This window comes from Brachypodium distachyon, chromosome 1 (assembly GCF_000005505.3).
Source record: "Brachypodium distachyon strain Bd21 chromosome 1, Brachypodium_distachyon_v3.0, whole genome shotgun sequence".
In the NCBI taxonomy this organism is placed as follows: domain Eukaryota; kingdom Viridiplantae; phylum Streptophyta; class Magnoliopsida; order Poales; family Poaceae; genus Brachypodium; species Brachypodium distachyon.
In genome coordinates, this window is record NC_016131.3 from 20,897,736 (window position 1) to 20,913,859 (window position 16,124).

The 16,124-nt window shown below is 47.3% G+C and overlaps 3 protein-coding genes across 3 annotated transcripts; 2 read left to right on the plus strand and 1 right to left on the minus strand.

The window, feature by feature from the left end:
• On the plus strand, positions 1-6,136 carry LOC100835918 (cysteine-rich receptor-like protein kinase 10). Its single transcript, XM_014896477.2, has 7 exons — positions 1-1,044; positions 4,187-4,303; positions 4,388-4,581; positions 4,769-4,979; positions 5,056-5,293; positions 5,405-5,555; positions 5,630-6,136. Exons 1-7 carry the CDS (start codon positions 156-158, stop codon positions 5,936-5,938), a joined length of 2,109 nt encoding a protein of 702 aa, XP_014751963.2. The 5' UTR covers positions 1-155; the 3' UTR covers positions 5,939-6,136.
• Positions 6,137-7,398: 1,262 nt separating this feature from the next.
• On the minus strand, positions 7,399-8,577 carry LOC112269830 (proline-rich receptor-like protein kinase PERK2). Its single transcript, XM_024457105.1, has 3 exons — positions 7,815-8,577; positions 7,670-7,723; positions 7,399-7,578 (listed from the first exon to the last, which is right to left on the minus strand). The coding sequence occupies exons 1-3, from the start codon at positions 8,539-8,541 to the stop codon at positions 7,565-7,567; spliced, it is 795 nt and encodes a 264-aa protein (XP_024312873.1). The 5' UTR covers positions 8,542-8,577; the 3' UTR covers positions 7,399-7,564.
• A 3,229-nt stretch (positions 8,578-11,806) lies between these two features.
• LOC100835611 (cysteine-rich receptor-like protein kinase 10) lies at positions 11,807-15,171 on the plus strand. The gene is made up of 7 exons (XM_003562932.4): positions 11,807-12,812; positions 12,919-13,032; positions 13,115-13,308; positions 13,428-13,638; positions 13,743-13,980; positions 14,118-14,268; positions 14,568-15,171. Exons 1-7 carry the CDS (start codon positions 11,963-11,965, stop codon positions 14,925-14,927), a joined length of 2,118 nt encoding a protein of 705 aa, XP_003562980.1. The 5' UTR covers positions 11,807-11,962; the 3' UTR covers positions 14,928-15,171.
• The last annotated feature ends 953 nt before the right edge of the window (positions 15,172-16,124 follow it).

The window sequence follows — 16,124 nt, forward strand, 5'->3', positions numbered from 1 at the left end:
AGTCAACCCTCCCCAGCGAAAATCAGCGCACTCTCAATGTCATAGCTCAGGCCACCCCCGAGCGCCCTTCTTCTGTATGCATAAAAAATGTTCTCGTTAGTTCAGCACGGATTGATGCCTATTAATACAACCAGATAACTAGGGAGTGCCGAGCAATGCCAACGAGCCTTTGCACAGGCAGCACAGCAGAACCCCCAAAGTGTCCTCACTCAACACCTACTACAATGCTTGTCCTCTTCCTCCTCCTCGTCGCCACCTCGGTTTCATTACCGGCGCCGGCGGCCGGCGTCGACGAAGGAGCCCTGCCGGTGACCAACGACTTCTCCCGCTCCTGTGGCTCCACGAGCAACCCACGGTTCTACGAGCCCAACAGCACGTTCGCGGCCAACTTGAAACTCATGTTCGCGGCGCTCCCGAAGAACGCCTCGGCGTCCGGCGGCGGCTTCTCCGCGGGCGCGTTCGGCCGCGCCCCGGACACGGCGTACGGGCTGGCGCTCTGCCGCGGGGACTACACGGGCGACGCCTGCGCCTCGTGCCTGGCCAGGGAGTTCAAGGACGCCGGGAGCCTCTGCGGCTACAGCAAGGACGTGACCGTCTACCACGACCAGTGCCACGTCCGGTTCCACGACAGGGACTTCCTGGCCGGCGCCGGCAACGCGCCCGAGATATTCGCCCCGAACATGAACAACGTGTCCCGAGGGAACGTGGCCGCGTTCGACATCCTGGTGGCCCGGCTGGTGAACGCCGTGGCCGACAGGGCGAGCGCGGCGAGAAGCAGGTACGCCACGGGCCAGGCCGGCTTCGACGTAACGCCGGACAAGGTGAACGTGTACGGCCAGGCGCAGTGCACGCCGGACCTGGCGCCGGCTCAGTGCCGGGGCTGCCTGGCCGGCATCATCGGGCAGATGCCGAGGTTGCTGAGCGGGAGGCTGGGCGGGAGGATTCTTGGGGTGCGGTGCCATTTCAGGTACGAGAAGGAGATCTTCTTCTCCACCGGGGATGGGAACATGGTGACGGTCACGCCGCTGGTGAGCTCCTCCACAGGTGAGTACGTCTGAATCTAGCTTGCTCTAGTTTTTTCCTTTTGAAAAATCCATTCTTTGTTCTAATCCAGTCGCAGTACTACTTTCTCCATTTTTATGCATCGTACGTTCCTAGTGTGTTAGCTTGTGGCCTTGGGCGTTGGAGTATAAGCTTCCCCAAAGAGCTTCCTTCATGCTAGCTAGTGTTAGGTTTGCCTTTCCTTTGAGTTTGATATGCATGATTCGACGAATAATATATGCCTTAGTTAGTTATCAACGCACGTTACTGAGAACTTCTAGGAGTAGTGTATGCGCACTTGCATTTTCTCAAATATTCGAAGATTTGGTAAGTGAAAATTTGTCTACATCAGTCAAAACCTTTTTATTGGGATTTTTTAGTAAGACACTTTCTCCCAATAAACTTGTTTTTGTTTTAGCAGGGTCAGTAGAATTAATGATAGAAAAGATTGTCTTAATTATCATACGAGCCTTCATGCCATTCAAAAAAGATAATTTAACATAGGTAGCGTGACTTTTAAGCAAAATGACTTAAATCTTAGTTGACGACGTATCACAACCATTGGATTATAATTTGAGGGCCATCCACACTCTCCACTCTACCGCGTGCTATTGTTGGACTAGGATCCAACGGCCAAGCACGTCGACTGATCTCTAACTAAAAAACAAATGACTTCTTAATAAAAAAATCTTTTAACATGTAATATACGGAGAGACTCAGTATATCTCTTAACGCCATCTTTTGTTAGAAAAATGCTCATATGTATATAAAAATTTATTATAATGACGATAATTATAGAAAAATGTGTGACAAAAAGATGTAACCTAGTACAATAGGAGTGGATGTCTTATCTTCCGCGTACGTAAAGAAAAGTTAAGAGAAGATAAATATGTTTTTGTCTATTCCCGTCTTTCTCTTACTATTATCGTCCATAATACAATTCATATAATTTGTGTCCATTTCAACCAAAACAGCCCTTGTTTCTAGTGTGTGGGCAACCAAATTGGTTTAAGAGGATATAGCATATGGGAGTTATTTGCTTACGGCGGGAATCAATGAGCAAATGAGCTATATTATGGAGTAAATAGAAGAGAAAAAAAGTCTATACGAGATATATACGGGAATGGAGGGAGTAGAAGACAAGAATTATTCTATGTGTCCACTTCAAAATGAATTATTCTATGTGGCAACGTGACAATCGATACAAAAAATACTTTGTTTGTGATCCCACTAGCATGTTCACAACCAGTTTGTTTGCAAAATTTAGTTTCATTCAAAATACCAATGCTGGATAAGCTACTTCAATCCATGTTGGAGCTACATCGTCTATTTTTATTAGAATGAACTGTATTATTTTTATTTTTTCTTCTAGAGATTGTGTTCTTGGAACCAAAATTAGAAGCGACTTCAACAATTTTGAGTTGTTCCATCATATATGGTGCGGCAAGTATAACTTTGATAGTATTATTTTTATATGTAAGACTTATATTCAGTTAATTTGTGGCTCTAGCTAAAACGGTTCTTTAATTTCGGAGTAATTTTCAACCCAAGCATGTTTTTTCAGTATGTAATTACCCCAATAATTAGAACATATACCTTGGAAAATGTGGATTTCCAAGATTTATCACAATTGCAATTTCCAGAAAAATCTGAAAGTAGGACCCGCTTGCATGACTTTGGTGCGTGCCCATATATATAAGAGTACGAATCTGGCTAAAGTATTTTTACAAGATCTATCATTCCTGCAAATAAAAAAGAAAGATGATGATGATATTCGATCTAAGTATTTTGTCAGTCCAAATCCTTTTTTTCTCTCTTGAGAAAAATATTAGAACCAAATCCGGTCATTTGGTCGGGCCCTTTCGGTCCCCTCCTTTGAAAACTGTAGAGCCTTTTCTCAAAAATAAAATCCTTCTTGAAAGCGTTCGTGCATGCGATGGAATCAACGGCACCAACTTGGCATTATATAAAATAAATTGAAAATCTAGTGCAAATCTAATCCGGCCATCTCAATCATATGATTGAAACATCGAACATGCAATGTCCTATTGCATCTCGAACCAGGAACGAGTGCACTGCATATTGAATTTTCCTAACCGGCATGCACGCACACGTTCATCCCCTTTTTATGTAGTACGTACTCTGTCGTTCTTTGCACAAAACGGAGAAGGTACAGAAGTAATCCTACTTACTCCTACAAATTACAATCATCGATGGAGTACTGTTTCCGTACGGGTACAGGCTGGCGCTACGAGTTGTGGAGAGAGGGAGCTGTTTTGACCACCGCTCGATCTGTTTCCTTTTCCACACTGCCCACACGCCTTTGTGCAGTTTATCTAGCAGGCAAGTCCACAGCCGGATCCACGTGCACCACGAGGCGCTAGCTTTGGCCTGAGACGGGTTCCACCATATCCTGGCTATTGATTAGTTCCGGCGGTTCCCCCTAGATCGAGAAGTTCTGGAGATCTAGCCTTTTCCTTCCTCCTCTTTGTTCCCCTCCTTCCTTTGAACAGCCATGGCCGGCCGGGCCACCTTGCCTCCTTTTATAATCTGTTCTCGCAGAGCCGCGCACTCCCATGCATAAAGAATCCGGGTGCACACATGTGTGCATGTCATGCACGTATATATCCGACAAAATTAAGCATTTGATTATGGACAAGGAGTCGGTACGTTCGCTGCTTTGCTTCGTTGGGGATTGGATGTTCACATCATGTCGGCCCCACGGCGGCGACCGGCAGGCCGGGAGACCCCGATGTTTGACTCTGCTTGGGTCGTCTTTGATCGCCCGATTGGTACGTGTGAGTATTTGATCGAGTACAAGACTTTTGTCGCGAGATCAGCGGACCCGCCATGCTTGCTTGTCTCAGTTAGCAACTTCCGGGTGGCCCCGTGAAGACGACGGATTCATTCTCTAGTCTGTAATTCTGATTGTCACGATCCTATATATGGAGTATGCATATAGTCGCCAATAGTAATGACTAAGGAGGAGACCGATTACGTACGAGCTGGTTTGATCTGGCCAAAACGTTTCTACTTTCATCGGCCATGCATGGCGAATTCTGCCCCTCCAACTTGAACCTTTTAATCTCCACGCCAAAAAGAATTGGAACCTTTTAATCCAACAATAGATGTTCTTTTCGTACAGGGAGCAGGAGCAGCAGCAGCAGCACACTTTGGATCGTCGCGATAGTGGTCCCTCTAACCGTGCTCCTCTGCGGCTTCTCGGCGTGTTTCCTGTGGATGAGGCAGCGGAGGAGAAGAGGTACCTGCGACAAGTTCCAGCCAGTGAAATTAAAATGCTGTGTTCCGATCGTAATTAACTTACGGAATGTGCATGTGCAATCAGCGACCAATCTGTCATCAGGGAGGGTGGGCATGGCAAGCATGTCCATGGAGATGGAGCAGGTGCTCAAGCTGTGGAAGAACGAGGAGAGCGACTCCGAGTTCTCGCTCTACGATTTCGACCAGATTGCAGACGCCACTCGTAACTTCTCCAACGACTACAAGCTCGGCCAGGGTGGCTTTGGCCCTGTTTACAAGGTAACTAAAATTTTCACACTCAAAAGGAAGGGCAAGCCTCCGGATACTGAATTAGTTTTTTTCTTTCTTTTCGGAAAGGGATACTGAATTACTGATACAGCTATAGGGTTTTTTAAGATCGTCAGTGCATTTGCTTTGCTTGCTGCAAATATAAGCTAAGCTACGTGTTGTCGTATTTGTGTTCCAGGGCGAACTGAGTGGCGGGCTTGAGATTGCGATCAAGAGGCTGTCTTCGTGCTCGGTGCAGGGGTTGATGGAGTTCAAGACCGAGATCCAGCTGATCGCAAAGCTCCAGCACACTAACCTCGTCAGGCTCCTGGGCTGCTGCGTCCAGGCCGAGGAGAAGATGCTCATATACGAGTACATGCACAATAAGAGCTTGGACTGCTTCATCTTTGGTACGCATTCTCCGTTCGTCGATTTTACCTCGGCGAAATCCTCCTTTTGTTGTGTTTTAACTGTTGCTATTCACAGACAGTGCCAAGGGGGCGATACTGAACTGGGAGCGGCGATTCAGAATAATCGACGGCATCGCGCAGGGCCTTCTTTACATGCACAAGCACTCGCGCCTGCGGGTTATACACAGGGACCTTAAAGCAAGCAACATTCTCTTGGACCGCGACATGAACCCCAAGATCTCCGACTTCGGTTTGGCGAGGATATTCTGCTCCAACGTGACGGAGGCCAACACGACCAGGGTCGTCGGCACACAGTAAGTACTTGAATTCATTCAGCCATACCTAGTCCCAATTGGAATGGTTGTCTTCAGCGTCCATACATAGCCTGGATGACACTGAATGTTTTGTGCATTACTTATGATCAGTGGTTACATCGCTCCGGAGTACGCTTCCGAGGGTCTCTTCTCAACGAAATCCGACGTTTTCAGCTTCGGCGTCCTGCTTCTGGAGATCATAAGCGGGAAGAGGACTGCAGGCTTCTACCAGTACGGCAAATTCTTCAACCTTACCGGATACGTAAGTCGATGCAAAATTGCTCAAGAACCCCTTATCTGCAACAAACAGTCACTTATATGTGATTCTTTTTTCAGGCGTACCAGCTGTGGCAAGAGGCGAAATGGCACGAGATGGTCGACCCGGTGCTCGGGGAGGACTACCCGGTGGCGGCGGTGATGAAGTGCGTGCAGGTGGCGCTGCTGTGCGTCCAGGACAGCGCCGACGACCGCCCCAACATGTGGGACGTCGTCGCCATGCTCGGCAGCGAGGGGCTGACGCTGCCGGAGCCCAGGCAGCCGGCCTACTTCAACGTCAGGATCTCCAGCTTCCCGGAGTCCACGAGTTCCTTTGGCGAGATGTCGTACATTAGCAGCGTCACCTTGACGGATGAGGACGGCAGGTAGTGCAGGAGGGAGTTAATCTCGCGTGGTTAAGTAATTTATACAAGCTTGGTAACTGTATAGGAGTATGTCATGATCAGATTTACCAAAAGGAGGGAACATAATAATAGGCTGACATGTTAATTTACGGGACTTTGTATATGACAATGAGATCTCTATGACAATCGACTGAAAATTGAAATCTCTGCTTGCTCGTCTTGGGGAAAAAAATGGCTCCGTGCTTTGCGGCTGTTGTTCTCGGCTCTTGCTATTTCTCTGCTTGAGGCCCAAGCCCAGGCCTACCAGCTCTTGCTATTTCTCTGCTTGAGACTCAAGCCCAGGCCTACCGTTAAGTTTTTTTTTGTGAGGCAGCTCCTCATTAAGCTTCCTTGCGAGGCAGCTCGTTTAGCAATTTTTTTTTTTAAAAAGAAGAAGCAAATTTGTTGAGCTGGTGCATGGCCGACATCTGCCGACGTCTGGTCGTAGCAGAGGACTTATTCTTTTCTTTTTTTAGACTTTGAGTCATCCTATTTCGTCTATCAGTTTTGCTAGCGCATTGCCAAAAAAAACTTTACTCTTTTTAATCACGTAGATACGTATTGTTATACTATGTTAAAGGATGTGTGTTATTTATACGTAATATTATATCAGTATAAAATATTAAAACTCAGGCCATTGTAAACCGTTTGTAAGAATTACGCTTGACGTGATACTAGAGTAATACATTCAATGAAATTCAGATCACGAGCATCATATATTGATCGCTAGAAATGTATAAATAATCAATCTAAGCCATATCTAAAAAAGTAGGCACCATGCCTAGAAATATGGGAGTATATCATGTTTTGAACATGTGACAATGTTTTATTATAATTTGGTTTTAGATTGTAATCCACGGTTAATGTGTAGAACATGAGCTAGCAGGTCGTTTAACGTTTGCATCTGCAGATTGATTATTTGAGATAATATTATCTATGTATATAGAACTTAAGTTCAGATCACCTTTCACCTTTCAGCCACGGATCTTTAGTTGAGACGCTAACCATACGTGATATTTAATCACAATTATACACAAAATTATAGTTGACATATTGAATTGAACACATGTACACACATTATATTAGTAGGTAATATTTTTATGATACTTCCTCTGGCCGGAATTACTTGTCACTGATGTAGTACAACATTGTACTAAATTTAGGAAGTAATATGGGTCGGAGGTAGTAGTAAATTATAATGTGAAATAAAAATTCTATGTGATTATTCTATTGATGCTCGAATTAAAGTTTATACATGAGCAAATTGTTTTTTTAAGTGTTTTGTTCGCCAGCAAGTCATCCGGACATACATGGTGTAACTAGCAGTCAGATCGAGTTAAATGTGGGATCACGTGTTAGAATGTAGAATAATAACTCATGGATGTCAAAAGATAGATTATTGTGAATGGAGCTAAGCTTAATACTTATAAAGTGCATAGGAAAAGAGACTTCACAAATTTCGTTACTTATCTGTATCAATGTACAGAAGACATTCGAATCCAAGGCATATGTGCTCTAACGACTGAATCATATCTGATCTAGTATACATTCGAATCTAGTGCTAATTACGAATCTTGCCTGGATATAACCGATCTGTGCATCTTGTTGCCTTTTACGGTGACGACTCTGCAGAAAACCAAACAGAGTTCAGAACACAGAACGTAATGAGCACAAACACAATCAAATTCGATAGTGTGGGAGAAGAAGAATTGATTACTTGGAGATGGAGGTGCCGCAGGAGCAGGAGCCCTCAACGGCGGTACATTTGGCGCTGTCAGATTCATACATTAAAAAGGAGTCAATAAGGTTCTGACAAAAAAAAAACAGTGGATGGGAACAAGGAGTTGGCTGAAAAAACTTACATGAGCACTGGGCAAGCGCCTGCAGCGGGAGCGGGACGTTGCAGTCGCCCGGGAGGGACATCATGCGCATGGAGTCCATGGGCGCGGGCATGAGCGTGTTGATGTCGCCGTTGAGGCCGTGGCAGAGGCAGATGGGGGCGGTGTCGACGAGCGACTTGAAGCCGTCGCAGCACGCCGTCGGAGGCGACGACACGCTGGTGTTGGTGAGGTAGCCCATGCACGGATTCAGCCCCATCAACGACGGCAGGCACTCCTTCGGTTGCGATGGCGACGGCGATGACGGAGGCGGGGTTGACACAGCTGGGGGAGGCGTCAATGGCGTCGTCGGTGGTGGTGGGATTGACACAGGGGGAGGCGTCAATGGGGTCGATGGCGGTGGGATTGCAACTGGAGTTGGGGGAGGAGGGGATTGAGGCGGCGGATTGACGGCTGGGATTGGGAGGCCGGGGATCGGAGGCACTGGGAGGCCCGGGATCGGAGGCAGGGGTGGACAGCCGGGGTGTGGCGGCAATGGCGGCAGCGGCGGGAAGCCCGGGATGTTGGGGAAGCCGGGCCATGTCAATGGATGTGCGACGTCGGCGTTGGTGCTGGAGGCTTGTTGATCATCTGCTGCGGGGTTGAGGACTCCTTGGGCCCTGATGGCTTCCGATGGCTGCAGCGCGGCCGCGAGGAGGGCCAAGGCGAGGAACAAAGCCACGGTGAGCTGCTTGGGTGGCTCCATCTCCATGTTTGTTTGCTTGCGTGATCGAGGCCGGGGGTTTATCTGTCGCGTTTGCGTTTTGTGGTACGACGATGCATTGGGCCTGCTGATCAATTTATAGGATGCCTTGGCACGTTAACTTGATAAACTTTAGATAAGGCAGTTTGAAAACCGATTGCATGGGACTCTTTAACGCATCGATCATTCTACCTGTCGGGAGTGGACTCTCTGTGGTTCTTTAATCTGTGCCTTTTAGTTAGGACATCGATCTATATCCACTCTTAAATTAAACCAAGACCAAACTGTTTTCTCCAAAAAACAAAAAAGAGAGAGACCAAACTGCTACCGTATTACGGGATAAACTCGAATCTATGCTAGGTACCTTCTAGTTATCGATCCACACATCTCTGACATTGCAATGTTATGTCCATAATGAGCACTTTTTTTAGCCGATAAGTAATCCATAGGTTAGAGCTATCTTATCCCAATTCTTATACGTACTGTAGTATCATTGTTGATTAGCTAGAGATAGAAGCTTACAAACTCTGCTGGAAGTCCAAGTCTCCAAGGACGAGGATCATTGAGTCTTGAATGAATTACTAGATTTTATTATTAGATTATCATAGTCCAATGTCGACAGTACTAAGTTAAATTCAAATTATCATGTAGTGGGACCAAGTTTGATAACCAGGAGCCTCATTCATGTATAGTGTGCAAGTCTATGATCAGTAAGCTAACACACACCAATCAATTGGTAACACATAACAAACATTCCAAAACTAAACAAATACTTATATATGAATGTACCATGAAGTCGAGTTCTTGGCACTACTACAGAACAGTTAATCTCGCCTTCTAAACCATCTACTCCGACAAAAAGGGGAACTGCCAGTAACTATGTGTCAATGGTGACAGTGTCACTTCCTGAAGCGTTAGCGAACACCATTGACGGGTCATCCATAATGAGCTTTAGAGGTCTCCTTTTCTTGGACCACCAGCGGTGCGCCAGGAGGTGGCACATACCGTTTTCTCTAACGCGTCTCTTGTGGACGTGTCAGAGATGACTTGTCTACATGGCTTATGGAATATTGTCCATGTAGCTATGACCATTTAGTTTGACGCTTCGTCGATGTGTGTCGGTGGTGGTCGTGCAGGGTGACAAGTTTTATAGTAGTGACCCTAAGGATGCCTTCATGCCTAGGGGTCACAAACCCACCATAGACACGGTTCGATAAGTGTTTTGATACACCTTTTTCAAATATTTATGATTTTTTTATGCAGATCAGTGGTCAAGATAAAAAAAGGGGTCCTTCGAATGTTGACATATCCAGATCCACTCTTCCCATCTTGACGTTCTTCCATGTAGTTCAGTATGAACCTATATGATATACCATGTTTATGCAAACTTGGACCAACCTTAGAAGTTTTAAAAACCACATAAGCTATTCTCACCTCGAAAGTCCGAAACCTTAGACTGTTGAACACACAGTAGTGTCCGGCTCTGAAAGCACTGCTTTTTTGGTTGACGCGGATAAACACTAAATGTACAAAAGGACAAACCGTGAGAACAACTACTACATAGAGTAGGTCGTGATACCCCACACAATGACGAAGATAAAGTCGAAACGTTATTTCGGACGATGCCTCTTATCATCAAGACATCACTACCAAGGACACACCCAGCCCAACTTTTTTTCAAAAAAAAAAAACACCCAGCCCAACAAAGGTTCTGAAACTGAATGTGATTCCCCTCGTCTCTTGATGTCAGATCGGGTGTTAGAGACAAGACGGCGAACGATTCACACAAAGCAGCACCCAGGGTTTGGTTACGTTGCCTTCTTATTTGAAACCCAATTCTATTTTATTTATTTTTTAAAGGTAAACCCAATTTTGTTGTGCATGAGGGTATCTTGACATTGAAGCTGAAATTCGTTGTGATGTGTTCATAGAGCATGAATGTCTCAGAGTTGTCAGTATATTCTATTGCCGTTAGAAATTGCCTTTTTTCGAAAAAAGGTGGAAGCCCCATCTTCTTCTGCAGCAATCGATGCACACAACCAATTTCATTGCAAAGTTATAAAAAGTAGGTCTTACCGATCATCGGTTTGCGATCGTGGATACAATAATAAGCCATCAAAAAACATCAATCATAACGAAATTATAATTAAAGGTGTCTAGTACACCGTCAGCCAGCCCGAGATACCATCTCCAGCCGGCTGCATCCAATAGCCTGCATAGTGGAGCTTATACTTAACCTTTTAAAATGGATTCTTTTCGAAGTCTGGTTGAGATTATTTACTGTGAAAAAGTTACATCGCCTTGATGAATGGAATACACTATTGAATCAGATTATACTATCGCGTACCCTTACATTTCATTTTTAGCGTCCCTTCGAACTAACATTGTACTCCTTCCGTCCCATATTAAGTGACTCAAATTTGTCCAAATATGAATGTATCTATACCAAAAAAACGTCGATATATATAATATTTCGTCACTTAATATGGGACGGAGGTAGTACTAAATTGCGGCACTTATTATGGATCGGAGGGAGCAATTGTGTTGGTACATGGGTTTAGCAACGAGCTTAGCTTTCAAATTTTGAGAATTGAGAGACCAGTCTATAAATACCGTCATGGAGTACTGTTCTTTCGATGTGAGAAATCTCCAGACACACATAGAGCGGTTTTGGTGGGAGCAGACAAGTGGCTTGTGAGAATGTCAAATGGCCTGAGCTATCTGATCGCGAGCAGCATCGCATCTGTTTCCCGGTGGAGTTCATTGATTTTCTCCTAGATTGAAACAATCACAAGATCAACGTCTCCACAGCTGAAAAACAGCCAGGCAACTGTAATACGGGCCTCAAAGTCAATGTGCTAACCATGCATTCTGGTAGACATGATTAGTGTGATGTGTCCATCCAAGCCGTCATCGGACAATAACCTCGCTACTGTTTTGGTCGACATCAGCCGGCCACGACGATTGATTGATGCCTAAACCGAGAAACGCTGAGAATGACATTCACTCTCAACTCTCAACTCAGCCCGGCGGTTCCGGCACGCAGCTAGTGCTTTGGTTTTCACATGTGCATGGTAAAAAAAAAGACTTCTCCTCGTGTATGCCCTGCTCTGCTTTTTTAATCCAAAAATAAATTGTCCTGCTCTGCTCTGCTTTCGTGGTTATCTACGAGATCAATTTCTTGCCCGTCCTGGTACTTCCGTAATTCTTGATTTTGTTGCAGCACAATGACTAACGAAAGAAAGTTCTCGACCGAAAGAACCCCTCGCAAAAAAGAAGAAGAACGGGGCATGGCCAGAGGAAAAAAAAATCAGATAGCAACCACCATTTTGTATCCTTTGACTTTGCCAATGCGTTTAAAATTGGGAAAGTAGAGCAATAACCATGGAAATGAAGTGCCAGACACTTCTCTAGTTTTCAGTTTTTCACGATGAAAGAGGCCGGCATCGGCATGGTTGTCGTCCTCCTCCTCCTCCTTTTCCTATCCAGGCCGCTCGCGGCCGACGACGCCTACTCGGAGTACTCCTGCAATGGCACCAGCGGACACTACACGGCGCGCGACGCCTTCGGGGCCAACCTCGAGCGCCTCACCGCGGCGCTCCCCGCAGACGCCTCCGCCGCACCGTCGCTCTTCGCGTCCGCGACCGTCGGCACCGGCCCTGACACCGTCTTCGGCCTCGCGCTCTGCCGCGGCGACATCACGGACGCCAGGGCATGCTCCGGCTGCCTCGATGACGCCTTCAGGAAGCTGCGGGGCCTCTGCGCTGGCATCAGGGACGCCACGTTCTACCAAGACCTCTGCACGCTCCGCTACTCGGGCGAGGACTTCCCGGCGCGTCCCGACGACAACGGTCCCGTGATCAACGCCATGGACGTGAACGGGTCGACGTACGCCGGGTGGGACAGCCGCAACGCCACGTCCCGGAGCACCTTCCTGTCGCTGGTGGGCACCCTGTTCTCGGAGATGTCCATGTACGGCGCCTACAACTCCACGGCGCGCCGGTTCGCCACCGCCGCCATGTACGTCAACCCGACGCTGCCGACGGTGTACGGGCTCGCGCAGTGCACGCCGGCGCTCTCCCCGGCCCAGTGCTGGCACTGCTTCCAGGGCCTCGAGGCGCTGAACCGCCAGTGGTACGACGGCCGCGAGGGCGGCCGCATCCTCGGCGTCCGCTGCAACTTCCGCTACGAGGCCTACCAGTTCTTCGCCGGTTCCCCGGTTGTCAAGATTGGCTTCTCTGATGCTCCCCAATCTTCGCCTACAGCTAAAGGAAGCAACGGTAAGGGAGAATGTGCAGTATGGAGCGACTTTAATTTGTTAAACTTTTTTTCAGGTGTGCTAGACTGCTGATATGGCTTAATTATGTTTTCTTCTGCGTCATGCAGGAAGCAATCACAAGATGATCTTAATAATTGTTCTATGCGTGTCGATTTCGGTGCTCTGTTCTCTCTTAGTCGGGTGCCTTCTGCTGATCATCAGAAGAGTAAGAAAAGGAGGAGGTAAAAGACGACGACACGATGCGAGAAAATCATGTATTCTTTTCTCCCAGCTGTCTAAATAGTTGGCGAATTTCCAATCCAGGGAAGACGAAATTACCCCATCTACAACCACATTCCAGAAGCAGCTCGAAAACAGAGGAAGCGCTGAAGCTGTGGAAGATCGAGGAGAGCAGCTCAGAGTTCACGCTGTACGACTTCCCCAAGCTGGCTGCCGCCACGGATGACTTCTCCGAAGACAACCGGCTCGGAAGAGGCGGCTTCGGGCCTGTTTACAAGGCAAGCTATAATCCATTACCAGCGAACAATGTTGCATAAAATGCGCCGGATGAATAGATGATAGATCAAACGCTAACCTCTACGTTTACCGATCCCATTTTCCTGTTTTCCGTTTTCAGGGTACGTTGCCTGATGGAACCGAGGTGGCGGTGAAGAGGCTGTCGGCGCAGTCCGGGCAAGGGCTGGTAGAGTTCAAGAACGAGATCCAGCTGATCGCCAAGCTGCAGCACACGAACCTGGTGAAGCTCCTGGGGTGCTGCGTGCAGGAGGAGGAGAAGATGCTGGTGTACGAGTACTTGCCCAACAGAAGCCTAGACTTCTTCATCTTCGGTAAAATTAAATTAATTCATGCTAGTAATCCCAATAGTCTCATTTTGGTTAGTTCTTCTGTGATTGTTCTTACTGATAATCTGAGTGGCGTGTCTGGCATGTAGACCAAGAGAGAGGGCCGTCGCTGGGTTGGAAGAAACGGCGGCACATAATCGAAGGGATCGCGCAGGGGCTGCTGTACCTGCACAAGCACTCCCGCGTGCGCATCATCCACCGGGACCTCAAGGCCAGCAACATTTTGCTGGACGGAGATCTGAACCCCAAGATCTCCGACTTCGGCATGGCCAGGATCTTCGGCTCCAACATGACGGAGGCCAACACCAACAGGGTCGTCGGCACCTAGTAAGACAAAATTAAACATCCAATTTCTCACAATGCTCAACAGGCAACAGCAGTGCTCCATCCATCGATTAAAGGAGCGTGCGGATTGACCACTAATGATGCTCCAAATCTTGTTTTTGGGATGTACTCCTGTACAGCGGTTATATGGCCCCTGAGTACGCTTCCGAGGGCATCTTCTCGGTGAAGTCTGACGTGTTCAGCTTTGGTGTGCTGCTGCTTGAGATCGTGAGCGGCAAAAGGAACAGCGGCCACCAACACTACGGGGAATTCGTCAACCTCCTTGGCTACGTAAGCTTCTTCTCATCCGAGAATTTTTAATTAACCCCAAGAACTTAACAAGAACACGACACGTCCTAATTGCGACCTTCACATTTCTTAAATCCTTTCACAATCTCATTCCAAAACTAACTACAAAACGATCGCCGCCGGCCTTGTCGACTATCAGTCAAGATTTTTCTCTCCTAGCGTTTACATTGGCAACATACGTCAACCGACAGAGATTTATATATTACAGACTGGAACCTTAGTAGTAGTAGAATATTAACTAGTGATGCGTACGTGTTAATTTGGGTTGGGTGTGAGTGCAGGCATGGCAGATGTGGATGGAAGGGAGAGGGTTGGAGCTTGTGGAGCCGACGCTGGGGGAATGCGGCGAGGTGGCGAGCATAATGCGGTGTATCAAGGTGGCGCTGCTGTGCGTTCAGGACAGCGCGACGGACCGGCCGACGATGACGGAGGCGACGGCGATGCTGGGCAACCACGGGGTGCCGCTGCCGGACCCGAGGCGGCCGCCGCACTTCGACCTGCGGGTCAACAGCGGCGACGACGACGATGACGACGAGGAGGAGGGCGGGTCGGGTCAGGATGTGGTGCGGGCGGGGTCGCACTTCACCGGATCGTGCAGCACCAACGACGTGACCATCAGCACCATCCAAGAAGGAAGGTAGTAGCGAGCAGCAACGGCATCCGTTGATCGTTAATGGAGTACCCGTGTTTTCTCCTCCTCTTCGTTTGGGTTTGAGATGTTTCTGGCTGCTACCTGACATGTACTCACTACATTGTACGTGTACCAAAGCATCTGCGGTCTGGCAGTGCTTTTGACAAACGGATAGAGAAAAGAAAAGGAGTAGTACCAAAACTGTACATTGATCTGGACAGAATGCAACAGAGTCGCATGGTTTGCTCTTGACAGGCGCAGGTGTGAAGATTGGTGTGGTCAGCCGGCGAGTATTCAAGCCGTGCAAATGCGAACCTAATGATGGCGTCTTTGACTTCGCACGGTGGGGAACCACTCTTAGAAAACTTCCAGGATCATTACCTAGTCTAACAGCACATAAAACACCAAAGCGTGAAACTATTTGAAAGCAAAGTCTGCTCGTTTAGCGCCAATTCGTCAACGGATGATGTATCAGGTCAAAATGAGCATCTTCTCAATAAAAAATTTAAAACTTTGCAAAACAAATTGAGCATCTTCTCTGCCGGTCACTCGTGCTTGCATTTTTTTTAATGCGGTAAGGTTTCTTTCGAGAGACTTCATAGCACAGTTTCTCTGAGGGCGGGCGTCCATCGCGTTTCTGCTTGTCATTCTCAGTGGATGCATCAGCAACTAGCAATGTAATTGCCATTGATGATACCTCCACAGGCGCACCCTGCTTCCAGCTTGCTTTTGAAAGGAGGCAGTACTCCTGTACAAAACCACTCTATAGTCAGCGTGCATAAAAATAGGTTATAGAGCAGTACCATAGGTAAAAGCAGATTATGGATGTTGATACCTATTGTGCTGGTTAGGGACGGAGACAAGCCCAGGCAGTCGGGGCCGCGGCCCGGGGCGCAGAAACTTTTTCCTTTGGTAATTTTGGTGATTTCACGATTTGGCATGGGCTTACTTGCTAATTCCAGTGATTTGGAGCAACGGTCTTGGTCTTGGTCTTGACAGTAGGATTCACCGCATACAGATAACATATGAGATGTGCACATGGCTGAGAACCTCTCGTCTTTGCTGCAATCGACTTCAGTAAGTTTGTCCTCAACATAAATCTCTTTACCCTTCTTGCCCTTTTTGTTCTTCCATTTTAAGTTATAACCGTTTACACCATTAGTTGCATTTGGTCAGCACCAACCAAGAGCTCCGACTCTTCTTTAGT

What these genes read in the sequence shown, in the direction of transcription:
- LOC100835918 (XM_014896477.2), top strand. Translation starts at nt 156, where the DNA reads ATGCCAACGAGCCTTTGCACAGGCAGCACAGCAGAACCCCCAAAGTGT. An exon ending in GCTGGTGAGCTCCTCCACAG is followed by an intron (nt 1,045 to 4,186) that starts GTGAGTACGTCT and finishes CTTTTCGTACAG; the next exon opens with GGAGCAGGAGCAGCAGCAGC. An exon ending in GCTTTGGCCCTGTTTACAAG is followed by an intron (nt 4,582 to 4,768) that starts GTAACTAAAATT and finishes TTTGTGTTCCAG; the next exon opens with GGCGAACTGAGTGGCGGGCT.
- LOC112269830 (XM_024457105.1), bottom strand. Translation starts at nt 8,541, where the DNA reads ATGGAGATGGAGCCACCCAAGCAGCTCACCGTGGCTTTGTTCCTCGCC. An exon ending in GGCGCTTGCCCAGTGCTCAT is followed by an intron (nt 7,724 to 7,814) that starts GTAAGTTTTTTC and finishes TGAATCTGACAG; the next exon opens with CGCCAAATGTACCGCCGTTG.
- LOC100835611 (XM_003562932.4), top strand. Translation starts at nt 11,963, where the DNA reads ATGAAAGAGGCCGGCATCGGCATGGTTGTCGTCCTCCTCCTCCTCCTT. An exon ending in TACAGCTAAAGGAAGCAACG is followed by an intron (nt 12,813 to 12,918) that starts GTAAGGGAGAAT and finishes TGCGTCATGCAG; the next exon opens with GAAGCAATCACAAGATGATC. An exon ending in AAGAGTAAGAAAAGGAGGAG is followed by an intron (nt 13,033 to 13,114) that starts GTAAAAGACGAC and finishes TTTCCAATCCAG; the next exon opens with GGAAGACGAAATTACCCCAT.